The sequence below is a fragment of the Diadema antillarum genome, unplaced genomic scaffold, assembly GCF_040938485.1.
Source record: "Diadema antillarum isolate AM-2024a unplaced genomic scaffold, OU_Dant_1.0 seq00000456_RagTag, whole genome shotgun sequence".
Lineage (NCBI taxonomy): Eukaryota > Metazoa > Echinodermata > Echinoidea > Diadematoida > Diadematidae > Diadema > Diadema antillarum.
In genome coordinates, this window is record NW_027271428.1 from 157,749 (window position 1) to 176,677 (window position 18,929).

At 38.3% G+C, this 18,929-nt stretch overlaps 1 protein-coding gene across 1 annotated transcript in view; it reads left to right on the forward strand.

Annotated features, from left to right (window-relative positions):
* The first annotated feature begins 2,398 nt into the window (after positions 1–2,398).
* The window catches only part of LOC139732933 (molybdenum cofactor biosynthesis protein 1-like), a 40,013-nt gene continuing 23,482 nt past the window's right edge, over positions 2,399–18,929 (forward strand). Inside the window, exons 1-4 of the mRNA XM_071643769.1 lie at positions 2,399–2,596; positions 8,618–8,747; positions 9,753–9,920; positions 12,338–12,502. Coding sequence (XP_071499870.1) covers positions 2,411–2,596; positions 8,618–8,747; positions 9,753–9,920; positions 12,338–12,502 — 649 coding nt within the window. The 5' untranslated portion in view covers positions 2,399–2,410. The remainder of the gene's footprint in view (positions 2,597–8,617; positions 8,748–9,752; positions 9,921–12,337; positions 12,503–18,929) is intronic.

Here is an 18,929-nt window from a genome sequence, read left to right on the forward strand (position 1 = left end):
CGCCCCCATCTCGATGATCTCCTCGTTGCGTCTCGGTACACCCGAATCGAGAGGTGGTAGCTATTAACGTAAAGAGCTCGCTAGCCTTGTACATCGGCGGATCAGAGGCGACGAGTGCATGAGGTCCAACGCGTCGCGACGTCGCAAGGGTCTCGTTGAGCTTGGAACATTCCATGACCATGTTTCGATCTTTCGTCTGATGTAGGAAGGAGTGCGCTTGAAGTTCTACTGGAACCGTGAACAGTAATAAACCTTCTAGTACAGTAGTTCCAGTTCCAGCGTTTTCAGCTCAGCGGCACTGCTTTAGTCTCGGGACTTTTTGAGAGATTTGTCTTGGGATATCAGAATCGTATGGATGCGTGCAAAAGGCATTGCTATTGTGGCTCAAAATATCGAGCTTATGACGCCCGTTGCTGAGTTGAACGCTTCAGTAAAGTCGCTGTAACCACACGTAAGTTTATTTCTTTTTTTCAATGTAATCAAGTACCAAGGTATTACTATTAAAGAAATGAATGCAAAACAAGTGATCCTCACATGAAGCTGATTCGTTGATTATGACCTGAGTCTGTCACATCACGCCCACGACCGACGAGGCAGAGAACCCTGTCCCTAACGTTATGTCGTTAGTTAGATCTAATTTCAATCATTTCAACCACTGTGACTGTATACTGTAACGTTGCTAGTTTAAATGCAAAGTGGATCTAAATATAATCGTCTATAACAACCAATCTAATTAATGTAATATAACTCTTGAGTCTGACTCCTGAGAAGCCGAGTGTGAAAATCTGAGGAGTGTGGGTAACTACACGCAGCCGCTGTCGTAAAGCGACAGCGGCTGCACGTCTATTCCTTCGCAGACGTTATTTTTCAGCGGTGGGTGTGCGTTTCCTTCATGAATATCTTTATTGATCGTGGAAAACTAAAGTATAAGGAATCCCCGTAATCTATGATAATTATTCAATAATCGGTATGCGATTTTTTGTTTAATTACGTCAAAAACTCACCGAAATCTGTGGCTAAAGTCAGGTCTGTAAACGTCCGTATTGCTTCACTCCTCATCTGCGTGTTATTTGAATGGCATTCACTCTCGTATACTACAACGTAGCTAGTTGGGGAACGGAAGTGATGAGCTAGTCGGGGTGACCCATAAAAAGGTGAAATCATTGCTGGCGCAGCACGCATGGATACGAGTGCTTTAGCTTTACGTACGTAGCACATATAACGCATGGGCGCACAAACGTATGTAAAACGCGACCACTTCCGGTTCCGCATGGGTGGTAGTTTGTTGATTTTGTGAAGCTCTCGAAGGAAAAGATGCCACCGCATAATCTACTCCGAAAAATTCAACAATAAGGTCTGGATACAGTGTACCAACAAAACGCCGAATTCAACTCAACCATCATGAAAATACGCTGTAGGTGAGTGGTAAAAATTATCTTACTCTTAAAATCAAACAAAATTTGGCATTTTATGTGATTTCGCCGTCAATAGTGATGGTCGTTTACAACGTTTAAACACTAATACATACTGGTCAGGCTAAGTGTGGGGAGCTTCATATAAAGTACTCATTTTAATACTGTGTCACTGTTCAGGCTTGCATGCTAACTATTTCCCCCTCATGTTCATTGTGGGCCATTTGAGCTAACATTACTAGTAAAATCTATAAATGTTAAATCTGAAATTTTGGTGGCCTGCAATATAATTTTAGAAACACACATAGCAATTTAAAGTGATTGTATAATTTTGGTAGAGATAATGAGAAACCTGTTATGAAGTATGAAAGAGAATGTAATTCCAAGAGAAATTCAATGTTTAAATTTATTTAACAAAAATTGATAGTTAAAATGCAAAGTGGATCTAGATAATCGTCTATAACAACCAGTCTAAAAATGGCTGAGATACCCAAAACAGAGCAATCATAATATTTTAAAGGTGCTACTGCTAGGTGGGACACATCTCTTCTATTACGATCGCTTGTTTTTGGATGTCTCAGCCATTCCAGAACCAATCTTCATCAAATAAACTTTAAATTCCTCCTAGAAAGTTATGCCCTGTACTAGACATCTATTTCATAAGTGGTTTCTTGGTATTTTTGCAAAAGTTTAAAACCCAATCCTCATCTCTACCAATACTATACCAACACCATCCCTTTAATACTAGACTATTTTTAATCTTAGCTGTCCAATGGGGCCACCAAAAGATAACCCTCTTTTTTTGTATACCAACACATTTAATGATAGAATTATAAAAACAACTTAAGTTTACAATGTTGCATGTGATTGATAGAAATCAGCTGGTGAAATCTATACATTGAGTACATGTTACATGTGACTGATTTTGCTGTAATATTTTTATGTGTATGTGTGTGTGTCTCTATCTTTCTCTTTACGTGCAGATTACTCTGATCAGAATGTTTGCAAGCAGGTCTTGCAGTAGTCTCCTAGGGAAGATACCCTGTGTATCTTGCCAGGCAAGGCAATTGTCACCATGGCACGTAGTTAGTCCCATGAACGGCCAACACTGTCCTGTACATATATGCGGCCTGCACCAGAGACTCTTGCAGACGTCCACTTCTAAGCTGCCCAGCACAAAGCAGGTAAATGCATTGGTTTTTGTAGGCTGCTTTATCTTAATTTTTTTTTCTTTTCTTGTTTATTTCTATTTGTATAATCATGTTTTTGATCTCTGTAATTCTGTTTGATGTTGTTTAATAAAAAAAAAATCGAAAGATAAAAAAAAAAGCAGGTAAATGCAGCAAACGGTATTTCTGGATGAGTACTGGTAGTAGTCACGGGAAAAAGAGTGAAGACAAAACAAAGTGTTCATTCTTTAGTATAGATCGCTTGTTAGAGTCTGAGTCCAGTAAAGAGGTGTGGTGACCTTCATAAAAAGCAGAAGAGAAATCAGTCAAGTAATCTATCTATCTATCTATCTATCTATCTATCTACTAAATCTCTATCTATCTATCTATCAATCAAGGCAGATAAAACTCCTGAGATCTGTGGATTACTGTATGCTGTTGTTTGACAGATATTTTCGGGAATGACGAGGTCATAAACATTTTCGCGAGATGTTGTTTTCGCGAACTGACGCCAATGCTTACGTTAATGCTGTCTTAACAAAGTGCAGGAAGACATTTTCCGTGTGTTGTTAAATTCGCAATTCAACTGTGTTTCGCAAAATTCACGAAAATTAAAACCTCGCAAAAGTAACAGCTTATACTGTATCACTTTCTAGCAGTCTTTGTCTTACTTAATCTCAGCAATGTCTTGCATCTCCTAGACACCAGTGTCCATCCTCAACAAATCAACACACATTCTATGTCTTCGTAGATCTCCCTCTAATTGCATATGGTACTATATCCATAGAGGGGCTCCTACAGAACTACTGAGAAACCACTGAGTGAGAGAAATTCTTCAAAGGGCATGTATAGATATGTTGACTGTATATGCCATATATTTTGTGAGGTTTTTATTTTTTCGTGATTTGGGTCACAAATTTAAAAACACAGGGAAAATATCCTTTGAAGCTCCTTGAAAATATTAACTGTGATCCTAACTCGAATGCAACGTGCACACACACATTTCTTTGTTTATTACTGTACTTCATGATCGCGAATTTAACCACTCGCGAAGTTGTCAGGAAGTTCCAATTTGCATATAATTACACATGTATGTTAAGTATAAGGCCTACACAGTATAACCCTTTCATTAATGGTCACATTATCAGCATCCAAACAATGTACAAAATACCGCGGAGAAGATTGCGTTCACATTCACTAACAGATGTTGGGAAGTCCACAATACTTTAGCAAGCTCCCGTCCTGCAATGATGTAGTGTTTCTGGTAATGCCTCCTCCAGCTTGCGCTTTCAATCTGAGCAGTTGTTGGTGTGGCATATTCACACACGCACTTTGTATACACGTGAGGAAATGCACACAATAAATCTGTTATTATGTATGAAGTCGAGTGACCTTTTGACGCAACTTATTCACACAAGACGTGAAATGCTTTCATATGTTCTCACAAGAAATTTGTATTATTCATGAGCTGTTGTTTCCCACAAAAACAGTTCTTGTCCATAGTCATGTTCGTGCTATAATTTCTGATACTATTCTATATTCATATCATCTGCATCTGTGATAACCTGATAGTGGTTTTATGTGCAGTTGTGTTTATTCACATTATCTATTACTACTGTTGGCAACCCTACTTGTATTTATCGCATGAACAACATTTTGTGATATGTGTGTGTGAGGGTACCAGTTGAGGAATCAACTTTTATCAGCTGGAAAGCCTGTAATTCTCTGCTTATTCAGCACTGAAACTTGTCCTGTTTGATAGAATACAAGAGATATTTAGTACAATGAAACGAAAATGTGATTTTTTTTTTAGCTCACCTGAGCCGAAGGCTCAAGTGAGCTATTGCGATCGCCCTTCGTCCGGCGTCCGGCGTGCGTCGTGCGTCGTCCGTCGTGCGTAAATTTTTTACATTTTCATCTTCTTCTAAAAAGCCCCAAGACCGATTTTCACCAAACTTGGCAGGTAGCATCCCTAGGGGGTTAGAAACTCAATTTTTTAAAAGGGGCATCATGCCCCACCCAGGGGGCCCCCAGGGGGGCCCAAACCTCCCAAAATGAAGGAATCTTTAAAAATATTCTTCTCTAGAACCAGAAGTGATAGAGCTAAGTTAATACTATGAGTTAGTACATTGATAACTGTAGTTTCAAGTTTGTTCATGGCGGAATCAGGGGTGCCCCCCTTGGGACCCAGGGGAGGGGGTGAGGAGGGATCCGGGGCCTAAATTGTATATTTTCATCTTCTTCTTGAGAACCCCTTGACCGATTTTCACAAACTTGGCAGGTAGCATCCCTAGGGGGTTAGGAACTCAATTTGTTAAAAGGGGCACCATGCCCGACCCAGGGGGCCCCCAGGGGGGCCCAAACCCCCCAAATGAAGGAATCTTTGAAAATCTTCTTCTCTAGAACCAGAAGTGATAGAGCTAAGTTAATACTATGAGTTAGTACATTGATGACTGTAGTTTCAAGTTTGTTCATGGCGGAATCAGGGGTGCCCCCCTTAGGACCCAGGGGAGGGGGTGGGGAGGGGTCCTAATGGGGCCTAAATTGTACATTTTCATCTTCTTCTTGAGAACCCCATGACCGATTTTCACCAAACTTGGCAGGTAGCATCCCTAGGGGGTTAGGAAATCAATTTGACAAAATGGGCACCATGTTCCACCCAGGGGGCCCCAGGGGGCCCAAACCTCCCAAAATGAAGGAATCTTTCAAAATCTTCTTCTTTAGAACCAGAAGTGATAGAGCTAAGTTAAAGGGTGTGTACAGTTCTGGTCGAGGTGTAGATTTAGCTTTTAACATTTTGCAAGATATTCAGAAACCACTCTATGAGATGTAAGGGGGAATGCAGTTCTAAGGGGTATCAAAAGTTTATTCGATGAAAATCGGTTTTGAAATGGCTGAGATTTCCAAAAACAAGGTGAAACAAAGAGATCCTGATAAAGTTGTGGCATGTCGCCTTTTATTATTAGCACTTTTTTGGATGTCTCAGCCATTTGAAAACCAATTTTCATCAAATAAACGTTGAATCCTTCTTAAAATTACATGCTCTTTCATATTTCATAAGAGGCTTTTCATTATCTCACTTAGGAATGTTCAAAACATGAATCGCTACCTCAACCAGTACTGTACAGTCCCTTTAATACTATGAGTTAGTACATTGATGACTGTAGTTTCAAGTTTTTTCATGGCGGAATCAGGGATGCCCCCCTTGGGACCCAGGGGAGGGGGTGGGGAGGGGTCCTAATGTGGCCTAAATTGTACATTTTCATCTTCTTCTTGAGAACCCTATGACCGATTTTCACCAAACTTGGCAGGTAGTATCCTTACTGGCATAGAATATCAATCTCTTCAAATGGGCACCGTATCCCACCTGGAAGGCCCCAAGGAATCTTTAAAAATCTTCTTTAGAATCAGGAGTGATAGAGCTAAGTTAATATTATTTAGGACTGTAGTATCAAGTTTGTTCATAGTAGATCCAGGGGTGCCCCTCTTGGGGGCAGGGGGGAGTGATGGGGCAGTCCAAATGGGGGCCTAAATTGTATATTTTCATCTTCTTCCTGAAAACCTCATGATGGATTTTTATCAAACTTGGCAGGTACCGGTAGTATCCCTAGGGGGTTAGGATCTCAATTTATCAACATGGGCACCATGCCCCACCCAGAGGGCCCCAGGGGGCCCCCAATCCCCTCAAAATTAAGGAATCTTTAAAAAGTTGGGCCCTTATTGTACATTTTCATCTTCTATAAGAATGCCTGGTCAAATTTTGGTAGAGCTGTGAATAATTTAGATTAGTGACTGCGTGAAAGGTGAACTTGCGATACTCAGGTGAGCGCTAGACCCGTAGGTCTCTTGTTTTTTATGCCTCCGCCAAGAAGTGGTGCCGGAGGCATTATGTTTTTGGGTTGTCCATCCGTCCTTCCATCCGTCTGTAATGAATTTTGTGGACAGGGTAACTATCAAAACCTTTTGAGGTATCCTAATGAAACTTGCCTATCAACTTTTGGGTGCACATGCTCAAGGTCAAAGGTCAAAAGGTCAAGGTCAAATGCTTAAAATTTCACTATTTCCCCCATATCTATGCAATGCCTGAAGATATTTTCTTGAAACTTAGTGTATACGTGTATTACCTGATTAAGATTCTCTGGTGAAAGTTTGGGGTCATGAGGTCAAAAGGTCAAAAGGTCAAGTAAAATGTTTAAATTTTACTTTTTTCTCTGTATCTTGGAAATTGTTCAAGGTATCTTTATGGAACAAAGTATACATGCATGTACTGACTGGCAGTGGTTATGTAGGGAATTTGGGGTTCATGGGGTCAAAGGTCAGGGGTCAAAGGTCAAGGGCAATACTTCAAAATGTTACTATTTTCCTTATATTTATGCAATGCCAGCAGGATTATTTTTTTAAACGATGTATAAATGCATGTATAACCCACTAAAGATTCTCTGGGATTTTTTTTTTTTTGCCAAGAAGGTCAAAGGTCAAAAGGTCAGAGATCAAGTGAAAGTGCTGAACTTACTTCTTTCTCCATATCTCGGAAGTGGCTCAAGTTATCTTGAAACTTAGTACATATTTATGTATGTTCTGCCTGACAGGCCAGATGAAAATGATAACAATTTACTGTTCAATACAGAAATTGCACTTTTTCTCCATACCTTGAAAATTACTCGAGTGCGTAAACTTATGAAAGGGTCAAAGTCAAGTTAAAGTTCTTAAATCCCCAAATACATGCTCTCCTATTCATCCAATTAAACATAGGTCAAGGAAGGTGAACATTCGATACATTTGAGACAAACATGTCATTTTAATATTTTGCCAATTTTGTGAAAATGTAATCACACATTGTCCACATGTACTATAGACCTATTAGGAGAATCATGCATTATGGCGGAGGCATACCAGTCGCCATAGCGACATTTCTAGTTTTTATGTGTTTCAGTCTCCTCGTTGTTGCTTTTTTTGTGGGGGAAGAAGGTTTTGTTTTGTTTTGTTTTGTTTTGCTTTGCTTTGCTTTGTTTTTGTTTTGGGTTTTTTTTATTAATAGTGTTGATGTGCTAAATTTTTTGAGTCATATTAGTCTCTGTTACATGCTGAATTTTGTAAGAAGTGCATTTTCTTCTGGTAAAGCAATACTAAGGCAACTTTTAAAAAAAAATTGTTAGTGATGTGGGCAATTTGATGTCATATAAACAGCTCTTTAACTCCTTTTTAGCTATTCACCAAAATAATTTGTACATTGTGATACAAGGCCAACAAATTGTTCTCTTTGAAATATGTGCCTAACTTGTTGGAACTAGTGATAGGAAATTTCAAAACTAATTTACAAAGACGATAAGATATTGTTACACAGTTTGTACAGTTACCCAACTAGTTCACAAAGACAATAAGATATTGTTACACAGTTTGTGCATGACAGTTACTCATGGCAAGGCATAGTCTTGGTCCTGCCTCACCTTGCAGCTACTGATTAATGAATAAACCAAGGTCTAAGGATGGAAAAACGATTGAAAAAAAAAAGTGCGTGAAACGACCCCTCTTGAGACATTGATATTAGGCAGGAGTCATCCATATGTTTGAATGCTTCAGAAAACTGTTTTACTTGTGCTTGCGTGTTCTGTTTCCATAGTTTCCTTGTGAAAGCTTGTATAATTGATGTGCTACCAAAATGGATTTGGACACTTGCCCAACTACCCCCCCCCCCCTTCAGTGGAAACTACATGAACTTGTATTTGTACAGTGCAGTATCGTTAGAATGAAGACATTTATTTACATTTATAACAAGAAACTCATTACTACAAAGTAAGAATTCAAGTCCCAAAATTATTAGTGATACATCTTGACATATTTATTGTTTGGCTATTACAACAATTTTGATGTAACTAAAGAAAAGAGCTGGTTTCAATGGCTTTGCTATCCAATGGGAGTCGCCTGCATAAAGTGTATGAGTATTTTATATACAAGTAATTGTTGTGCCATCCTTTTACCGAATTCCTCTCATGAAGTGACTCCTTTTATGTGCTACATGTTGATGTTTTTACCCAGGTCACTACGCCCAAGCACAAGTTCTTCCCAGAAGACTCATTACTTCCATTCTCTGCCTTCCTGACGGACTCCTTTCAGAGGCAGCACAACTATCTGCGTATTTCTCTCACAGAGAGGTGCAATTTAAGATGTGAGTACAAAATTCTGTAAATTCAACATGTTTGCTGCTGTCAAAGATACCAATATCTAGGTTTTGTGTGCACGGTGTATTTAGAACAGACTGATCAAATATTGTGTGAAGTTCTATTGTTCTATTGTGCTATTGTTCTATTGGGCTTGCATTGAAAAGAGAGGGACATTAGAAGAAAAGAAGGTGACAATTGAAAGAGTAGGATTTCCATTCTTTTGGGAAATGCATCTACCATACTATGATGTAATACCTAGGAACAGGTATCATGAGGTCCATAGGTTCTTCACTGTAAAAAGCTGCAGCCAGGTCACAATTTACATCACATATGAACTTTTCAGTGTCTCTACTAATGGAAGGAATACACTAATGTTTTATATTCATCTATTCCAGCGTGTCTGTTGTTTTAGATTCATCCATTCCAGCATATCTGTTGTTTTAGATTCATCCATTCCAGCGTATCTGTCTTTGGTCGTACACTAAGTGCACTTTGAAATACTGGGAACAGGGTAATAAATCAACTGACATTCAAGAGCCTGAAAGTGAAAGAGAGAGACGAAAAAAAATAAAGCAAATTGGGGGAGGGGGGAATAGGGGTGAAGGGGGGCTGATGACATTTTCGTTTCAAGTACAAACCTTTTTGTTCACTCTGATCATAAAATATGCTGTTACTGTAACTTTGATGGCATGAAAGGGGGGGGGGGGGTCTTGCACTGCATACATTGTAGATATGCCATGTCCTATTAACCAAGTCCTGTGTAGGGGGCAGGTATGTTCCCAGTCATGCAGCATACACACACACACAAAAAAAAAAACAACCCACAGACAATGCAACCCTACAATAACATGACCCTAGTAAACAAAAAGGAAAAAAAAAAAACTTTGTGTGTCTGTGCTACAATGTATGCTTTTTATGTGGTTGCATGCATGCATTTGTGTTAGTGAGTCTGTAGCATATTAAACGCAAGTAACGCAATACCCACACATGCTAATCATGTTTCTCCCCAGGTCAGTACTGTATGCCAGAGGAAGGGGTGTCGCTCACGCCCAGGGAGAGGCTACTGTCCACAGACGAGATTCTCAGGCTGGCCAAGCTGTTTGTCAGTGAGGGGGTGGACAAGATCAGGCTGACCGGAGGAGAGCCCCTCGTCCGGAAAGACATAGTGGACATTGTTGGTGAGGGCCCATTAAACAATTTGTCACCTAGTACGGACTGTTGTTCATAAGTGGACATTTGCATGACATGTAAATTTTCGTGCATTTTTTGCGACGTGAAACTAGTGCAAAAATAAAAGTGCACAATTTATTGCTTGATACATATGTAATATCAGTTTATATCTTTGATTCTGCAAAATTGAAAAACACATGAAATTCATCTTACCTTGCCAAGTACAAAAAATTACTGATATACAAAAAATTTCTGCTTTTACCATACTTATTCTTGACAATAAACATTTTTACACTCTTGGTACTACCATAGGGAAAGTGTGACATATTTTATTTTGCAGAAAATATTTCAGTTCACCATGGAAAGAGGGCAAATAGTCACAAACCAAATGAGCAAACACCTCCTCTTCATTTCATTAATTTCGTTTCATTTATTTATTGTCCGTATCATGGATATTTGTTTTGTCCACATGCTTTTTAAGCAAAAAAAAATACAGTACAATTACGTAAACAACATTTTAATGACGTACAATGTATAAGACATAAGAGAGACATCATTTTGCCAATATCATAAAACATGGAAAACAATATCATATCACATATCTTATATCAATTTCATCTCTTAAAAACATATGATATAGATTATGTTTTTGGTAAATTAGTTGGCAACAATTGGAAAGCTTTAATTTTCAGTAGGTTCTTACAATGTCACAATATTCAGTTCAAACTATTATTTTCTTCCTTTGCTTTAATATGTTGAGACATTCATGAGAGACTTGTGTCATCACCTTCTCTCATTTGCATTTATAAGACGTTGTAACTAATGTCATTGTTTTTGAAACATTTTATTAATGACATTCCATAACTTTCTCATTTTGTGAATATTTTTTTGTGCCTCCGCCACGAAGTGGTGCCGGAGGCATTATGTTTTCGGGTTGTCCGTCTGTCCGTACGTACGTCCGTCCGCTATCGTTTACGCGATTACTTGAGTAATATTGACTGGAATTTTACCAAACTTGGTCCAAGTATAAAGTATGATAGGGCAATTATTTGATAAGATTTTGGGTGAAATCGGCCTAAGGTCAAAGGTCAAAGGTCAAGGTCAAATCATGAAATTGTATCCGTTTACGCGATAACTCAAGACTGGATCGAGCAAATTTCACCAAACTTTGTCGGAGGATGATGGGGCAATTACTTGATTAGTTTTTTAGTGAAATCGGACAGAGGTCAAAGGTCAAAGGTCAAGGTCAAATCCTAAAATTTATCTGTTTACGTGATAACTCAAAACTAGATGAAGCAGCTTTCACTAAACTTGGTCCAAGGATGATGTATGATGGGACAATTAGTTGAGTAGATTTTAGTGACATTGGCAAGAGGTCAAAGGTCAAAAAGTCAAGGTCAAATGCTAAAAATGTTGCTATTTCCCCCATATCTATGCAATGCCTAAAGGTATTTTCTTGAAACTTAGTGTAGACATGTACTACTGCGTAAAGATTCTCCAGAGAGAGTTTCATGTCATAAGGTCAAAGGTCAAAACGTCAAATGTTAGGTGAAAATGTTGCAATATCACGTTTTCCGCAAATGGTTCAATGTATCTTCATGGAACTTGGTACATACGCATGTACTGACTGGCAGGGATTATCTAGGGAATTTGGTGTCATGGGTCAATAGTCAGGGGGGTCAAAGGTCAAGGTCAACTCCTCAAAATTTTACTATTTCCCTCATATTAAATACTAGTATAATGCTTGCATTATTAGTTTTAAAATTTAATATATACATACATTACCTAATGGAGATTTTCCAGGAAATTTCCAGCCAGAAGGTCAAAGGTTAAGGGTCAAAGGCCAGGTTTCAATGCCCCCCCCCAAAAAAAAAAAAAAAAATCAAATCTATTTTGTACTGTAATTACACTCTTTCTTCATACCTTGGAAATTACTCAATGCATAAACTTATAAAAGGGTCCGTCAGAAGTCAAGTAAAAATTCTCAATTCCCTAAATATGTGTACCTACACTCTTAGACAATTATAGCAAACCCAGTTCAAGGAAAGTGAGCATTCAAGATATTTCTGACAAACCTGTCATTTCAATATTTTGCCAGTTATGTGAAACTGTCATCACACATTGTGAAGACATTGTGCTAAACACCTATTGGGAAAATCATGCATTATGGCGGAGGCATCAGTCGCCATAGCGACATTTCTAGTTTTTGTCTGATATCAAAGACATTTGAGTAACAAGTGATGTTGCATTTTCATGATGTAATTAAATTGTGCAGTAGTATGAGCACACATTTGCCCTTCAACCAGGGAAACTGACACAGTGATAGTGTATTGCTGTAGGCCACTCTGAAAGCATTGCTTCAGCTCATGTCCTTTAACTTAGTATGTATCTGTGTGTGTCCTGTCCCTTGTGTGCTTTAATGTAGCTGGCCTCAGGGAACTGGAGGGGCTGAAACACATTGCCATGACAACGAATGGAGTAACGCTGGCCAGAAGATTACCAGCGCTGAAAGCGGCAGGCTTAGATCTGATTAACATCAGTATAGATACCCTCGTCCCTCAGAAGTTTGAGTTTATATCGAGACGCAAAGGTAAGGACAGTGCCCCCCCCCCCCACCCTTCTCTTTCTTCCTGGAGGTTATTTCTGTTTAGATGTGCTTGATTTTGTGTGCGAATCCTAGCTTACATAGATGATGTGATGGTGCTGGTGAATTTTGAAAGTATGTCCCCATTACTGATGGATGATTTTATGAATTGATTTCATTGCCCTATGTATTATGGAATGAATAAGATGTTGATTGTTAGGTTGGTTGGTTGATTGATTGACTGATTGATTGATTGATTGATTGATTGATTGATTGATTGATTGATTGATTGATTGATTGATTGATTGATTGATTGATTGATTCATTGATTCATTGATTCATTGATTCATTCATTCATTCATTCATTCATTCAAACATTCATTCATTCATTCATTCATTCATTCATTCATTCCATGTTTTGTAGCCATTAGTTATGTGTGGGTACTAACAGTGCTTTTTAATATGTCTAACATTCAAACAATGTACAAAGTTTTTTCGTGGAATGATTACAAATGAAGTATTCTTTTGTTAATGCAGAGAACCAGTCAGTGATAAATGTTACCAGGGTAAAAACGTGGATTATATGCAGTAAAGTCTATTGCAAATATTTATATCACAAATGCCAATTAAGTTTAACTTCACCTCCTTAGTCCCACCCCATCCCCACTCACACACACACACACACACACACACACACACACACACACAAAGTTAGTTATTTTACTGATAAATTTTGATCTCTAGTCAGTCATAGTCTGACTATGAAATGTTTCCATTTAGATCTGTATTTTTTGTGATGTTGTCAACGTGAAACCAGGGAAACACTGAGATGTTGAGATAAAGATTTTCATAACATGACACCCTTTGATTTTTATGATTGAATGATGAAAGATGTCATTGATAAAGAGAATAAAAAATATAGTGGTATTTGATTGCTATAAGATCTGAGTGGTCAAGGGAATAAGTGATGTAATTGATGTTATTAGTAGTTATCAGGGAATAGCTAATGAGTGAATTGATTTGATTAATGATTGTTTGGATAGGTGATGGAGGTTTGCTGATGGACAAGTGACAATCGGTAGGAGTCAGTCAATCTGCCACAGTAACTGACAGTCACTGTTCATGGTTGGTGACTGATTAATCCAGGGAGGTGCTAGAGAAGGAGAGACAACTACTGCTCTCCTTTGAAGTCATGTTCGGCACCGCCGAGAAGTTATGCGTTGCAATTCGCTCTCTCTCTTTCAATGTGATGACAACAATGAATTTGTGTACCTTGAATTGGAGCAGCGAATCAAAATGCAGTGTAAAACTGACAATTTTAGCAGCAAATAGTTTAAAAGCACGCTGGAACACGCTTTAACAGAGTACTTTATTTGAAAGATCAAAATATACCAGATTAAAAGATAGAAAACTAACATGCGGAAATGTGCGCATTATAGAAAAATATTAGGTTTTTAAGATGGCCTAATTTTCATTTCATTTCGATTTGCGCATTACGAAGAAACTAGAAATACATGTTTATAATATTGAATTCTTTCCTAAACTATTCTAAATCAATTAGAGTAGTACATTTAAAGTTTTACGGTGAAATAAAGCTTTTAATTCAACGAAAAGTGAAATGCGCTCTTCGTCTCCGAATTTCGTCTTGCAACTAGAGCGGTGCCAAGCATGACTTCAAAGCGTAGTGGAATGCTAGACATCCCAGTGTAACGCTTTGAACCCAAACATGTGTTTGCATGAATTACGAAGAGTTGCCACTCCATCTCTGTAACACCTCCCTGATTAATCCATGCTGCTTCGACTTCTGATTATACTCTTTTATGCCTTGGGTATGAGTAACTTTCTGCATTATTCAAACAAATGATGAGTGAGACCGAGGAGTATAGTTTCATATTCAAATTGCTGTTTTTCTGTGGAATACCTGTTAAGTAGTATTTCATGTTGCCTTAACCCATTGAGGACAAGCTGATTTTGCTATAACACAGATTTCTCATGGACACCTGCCCGAGTGTACTTGGCACTAGTCTTCAACGGGTTAAGAGGTAGTAGCACACATTGTTCATAAGAGGATCAGTGTCCATTGTGGGTTATTGAAGATGAGTAATGTATACGTACATTTATCTCTTGTCCTTGTCAGCAAGAAACAAGAACAAAACAAGACAACACAAGCAAAATAGGATTGTTATTTGGCAAACTGCACAGCTTTTTATTCATAAGTTTGTGATGAGCTCATGAGATTATTGGACGACACAAATGTAAAACTCTGCACTTTGCTTTCAAAGATTGGATGGGAATCAAATTTATAGGATGTCATAAAAAAAACTCATGCTCCTACAGTGGATATGATATCAAAGTGAATATTGACGGACTTGTAAACTTTTGTTTGGAGAAACATCTTGGGGTATGTAAATATTGGGAAATGTGACCCACTTTTGCAGAGGGTACCTATGGATCAAATGTGTTGTACTTTGCACATATCATTTCCTGTGTTGGAGACGTGTGGTCTGTTTTGTAGGTCTGCTTTTTGTTTTTATGCCTCCGCCACGAAGTGGTGCCGGAGGCATTATGTTTTCGGGTTGTCCGTCCGTCCGTCCGTCCTTCCGTCCGTCCGTCCGTCCGTCCTTTCGTCCTTTCGTCCGTCCGTCCGTCCGTCCTTCCGTCCGTCCGTCCGTCCGTCCGTCCGTCCGTCCGTCTTTCCGTCCGTCCGTAATGAATTTTGTGGACAAGGTAACTATCAAAAGCTGTTGAGGTATCCTAATGAAACTTGGCATGTATGTGTATTAGGGGGTGAAGTTGTGCCTATCAACTTTTGGGTGCACATGCTCAAGGTCAAAGGTCAAAAGGTCAAGGTCAAATACATAAAATTTCACTATTTCCACCATATCTATGCAATGCCTGAAGATATTTTCTTGAAACTTAGTGTATACATGTATTACCCAATTTAGATTCTCTGGTGAAAGTTTGGGTCATGAGGTCAAAGGTCAAAGGTCAAAAGGTCGAGTAAAAGTATTAAAACTTCTTTTTTTTCTCTGTAAATTGGAAAATTGTTCAAGGTATCTTCATGGAACATAGTATATATACATGTACTGACTGGCAGTGATTATCTAGAGAATGTAGGGTTCATGGGGTCAAAGGTCAGGGGTCAAAGGTCAGGTGCAACACTTCAAAATTTTACTATTTCCCTCATGTTCATGCAATGCCAGCAGGATTAGTATTTTTTTTTTTTACACTTGGTGTATGCATGTGTAACCTAATAGAAATTCTCTGGAGAGTTTTTTTTCTTTTTCTTTTTTTTATTGCCTCAAAGGTCAAAAGGTCAAAGATCAAGTGAAAGTGCTGAACTAACTTTTTCCTCCATATCTCGGAAGTGGCTCAATTTATCGTGAAACTTACTGCATATCTATGCATGTTCTACCTGAAAGTGATTATCTTATGAATTTTAGGGTCTAAGGCCAGATGAACATGGTAACAATTTACTATTCAGTACAGAAATTGCACTTTTTCTCCATACCGGTACCATGAAAATTACTCAATGCATAAATGTATGAATGGGTCAAAGTCAAGTTAAAGTCCTTAAATCCCCAAATACATGCTCTCCTATTCATCCAATTAAACCAAGTTCAAGGAAGGTGAACATTCAACACATTTCTGACAAACTTGTCATTTCAATATTTTGCCAGTTTTGTGAAAATGTAATCACACATTGTCCACATGTACTATCTAGACCTATTAGGAGAATCATGCATTATGGCGGAGGCATACCAGTCGCCATAGCGACATTTCTAGTTACAACTGTTCTTTTCCTGCCAATACCTGAAATCAAGGTCTGGCATATGGCAACTGGATAAAAGAATCACATTTGATCTTAAAGTGAAAACATAGTTTTGGTAAGGGTTTGAGAACCTGTCTGGCACCATTTCATATTTGCTTGCAATACATATCAAAAGAGTCTACAAAGAAACTTACCTGGCTGACGCGATTTGCCGGGATGATGAGACGTTTTGGAGTATTTTGAGAAAAATAATAAAAGTCAGAAAACTGACTTTTATTCCAGAAGGATCCAGACTAACTCGGTCTCAGGGAAAAGTCAACCCTATTTCAGACAATTTACACGCAGTTCATGATCGCCATATTCTACTGTATAATACCAAACGAGGCCTAACTGAACAGACAGGAAAGTGCGTGCTAATCCTGTACAAAACAAATGGACAGCGCGCGGTCCTCAAGCCTATACGCACATCACCTCAGTTGCTGAGACGCACTGTCTTTGAAGTTTTTGTTGTTGTTTATCAAGTTGTTTAGCCAGAACGCGACGTGCTAGTTTATACAGGCCGCTCCCATAGTACAACACTGTACAATCCAGAGGGACAACCAATACAACTCATCCCGCCATCAAAGCGAGGCGGAGTTATCCCCGAGTCCGAGTTTAGCCTGACCCCGTTTGGGTAAGTTCTGAGACTGAACCTTTTTGGTTAATATTTTGCATTTTCGTCGTTACCCATCGAATATCTTGTTATTACAGCGTTATTCCGCACATTTCCTAGGCATACGTTCCCATATTTGGGAACAAAATTTGGCAAGCGTACCAGAACTATGTTTTGGCTTTAAGCGTTTTGTTGAACAAAATTAGTATCGTGTGACAGATGTAACTGATTTTCCTAGTGAAACTGTAGTTCTATAATCTGTTTGTAAAAACCTAACAGTCTCATTGAAAATTTGTATGTAGTGGAGATTCACAGTATCAAGTTATGCTACCTCATGAATAATAAGTTGATATTTAAGTATGGAAATATGTGTAAAGTTGTATTTTATCTTGTGGGAAAGCCTCGATGAGTTTTCTACGTTTACAATTTTCAAGGCTCACAAAATTATGCATGTAGCAAGCCCATAAATCTGACCCTAAAAGTGTGGCTAAGTCAAAGTTTGTTGACAGGTTACAATTTCATTGGCTGTTGGTCAGCATTTGTTGTGTAACCTGTTGCAAATGTGTGTGAAGAACAGGAGTAACTGCTGTTTCGTGAATTTTGCAACAAGCCAACAAATGGCTGCCTATGTTCATTGACTGCTGTGCACAAAGTTTCCCATCACTAGTCTGGGGAACATTTGTAGTGCTGGCTGACTGGGGCTGTGTTGGAGATTGCTTATTTCAACCAATTTTATGTACACTTTAGTAGAAAAGAATGGTTGATAGATCAAAATGAGCTGAAAAAAAATCCACTAGATTTTGATGAAGCCAATAGAATGGCAGAAAAAATAAAGAAGTCATGATACGCCATACCACATTTGGGAGGGTTGGATGGTTTGTCAATCATGAACCTAATAACTCAATAAGATATAATTCATAAATCTTTCAGTGTGTGCCAGTATCTTTGTGGGGAAATGTTGCCACAAACAGGACTATCTAGAGTTATATAATTGATGAGTAATATTGGATCCTTGGGGTCACTCATATTTTAATCTTTATCTTTTTAAAAACTCATGCTCACGTGTAAGATGACTGTGGAGATGTTTCAACGAGACTTGTATGCAACTTATAGTCATTTGTTAGTGCCAAAGTCATTCATATGTACACGTTGTACATCAGTATGTGAAGTGATGCCTTAACTCCACATAGGTCTTACTCGTATACAACTTTGTTGGACTGTTTTAAAAGCAGCTGAGAAACATCTGTTTTGCTCAGTCGTTTAGACTGGACCGCATGCACGGATGTTATTGAAAGTGAACAATGTCAAACATTGCATGAGTGCAACTTTGTGAACCTTCCGCAGAGACAGCACTTAGTCAAAGTCATTAAATTTGACCCAAGTTTGACTCAATGATGTTGACCTTGGCACATGAGCAGATGTTGAAATTTAGGAGATTAGTCAATATTAAAAAACTGTAAGGAGAACAGTGTGATGAGAATGTGTAATGTCACATAAATTTGCGAAAGCATACATTGTAGATATGAAAGAGATATCTATCTAATTCATAAAGTTGATGTATTGTTCATGCCATGTAGACAAATATGTACAGGCTATGTAAATAAATGTTACAAGTTTGTAGACGATTTATGGTTATATTCCGCTTATTCAGCTTTTGAGTGGATAAACACATTTATTGCCAAAGATAAAGTGTATCGTTTCAGCTCGCAATTAAATGAACATAAACTGGAATTTACATTGAAATCCCTTTCAGTGTGGTAAGAGGATAGTTACAACTCTAAGTAAACTTAAGCTTTGAAGTAAAGGAACTCTGCATACAATTGTAGATCTGTCTTTGCCTTTCGATAACCCTCACCAAATTATAGGTGTGAAAACTTTGTGATTCACTTCTGCCAAAAGTCTTGATTCATTTCATGTTCTTCTTCTTTTTTATGAGGTGGGGGTAAACACATAGGGATTTAAAATCATATTTATGAGATGATTATCTAGGAAGCTTGAAGTAAATGCAA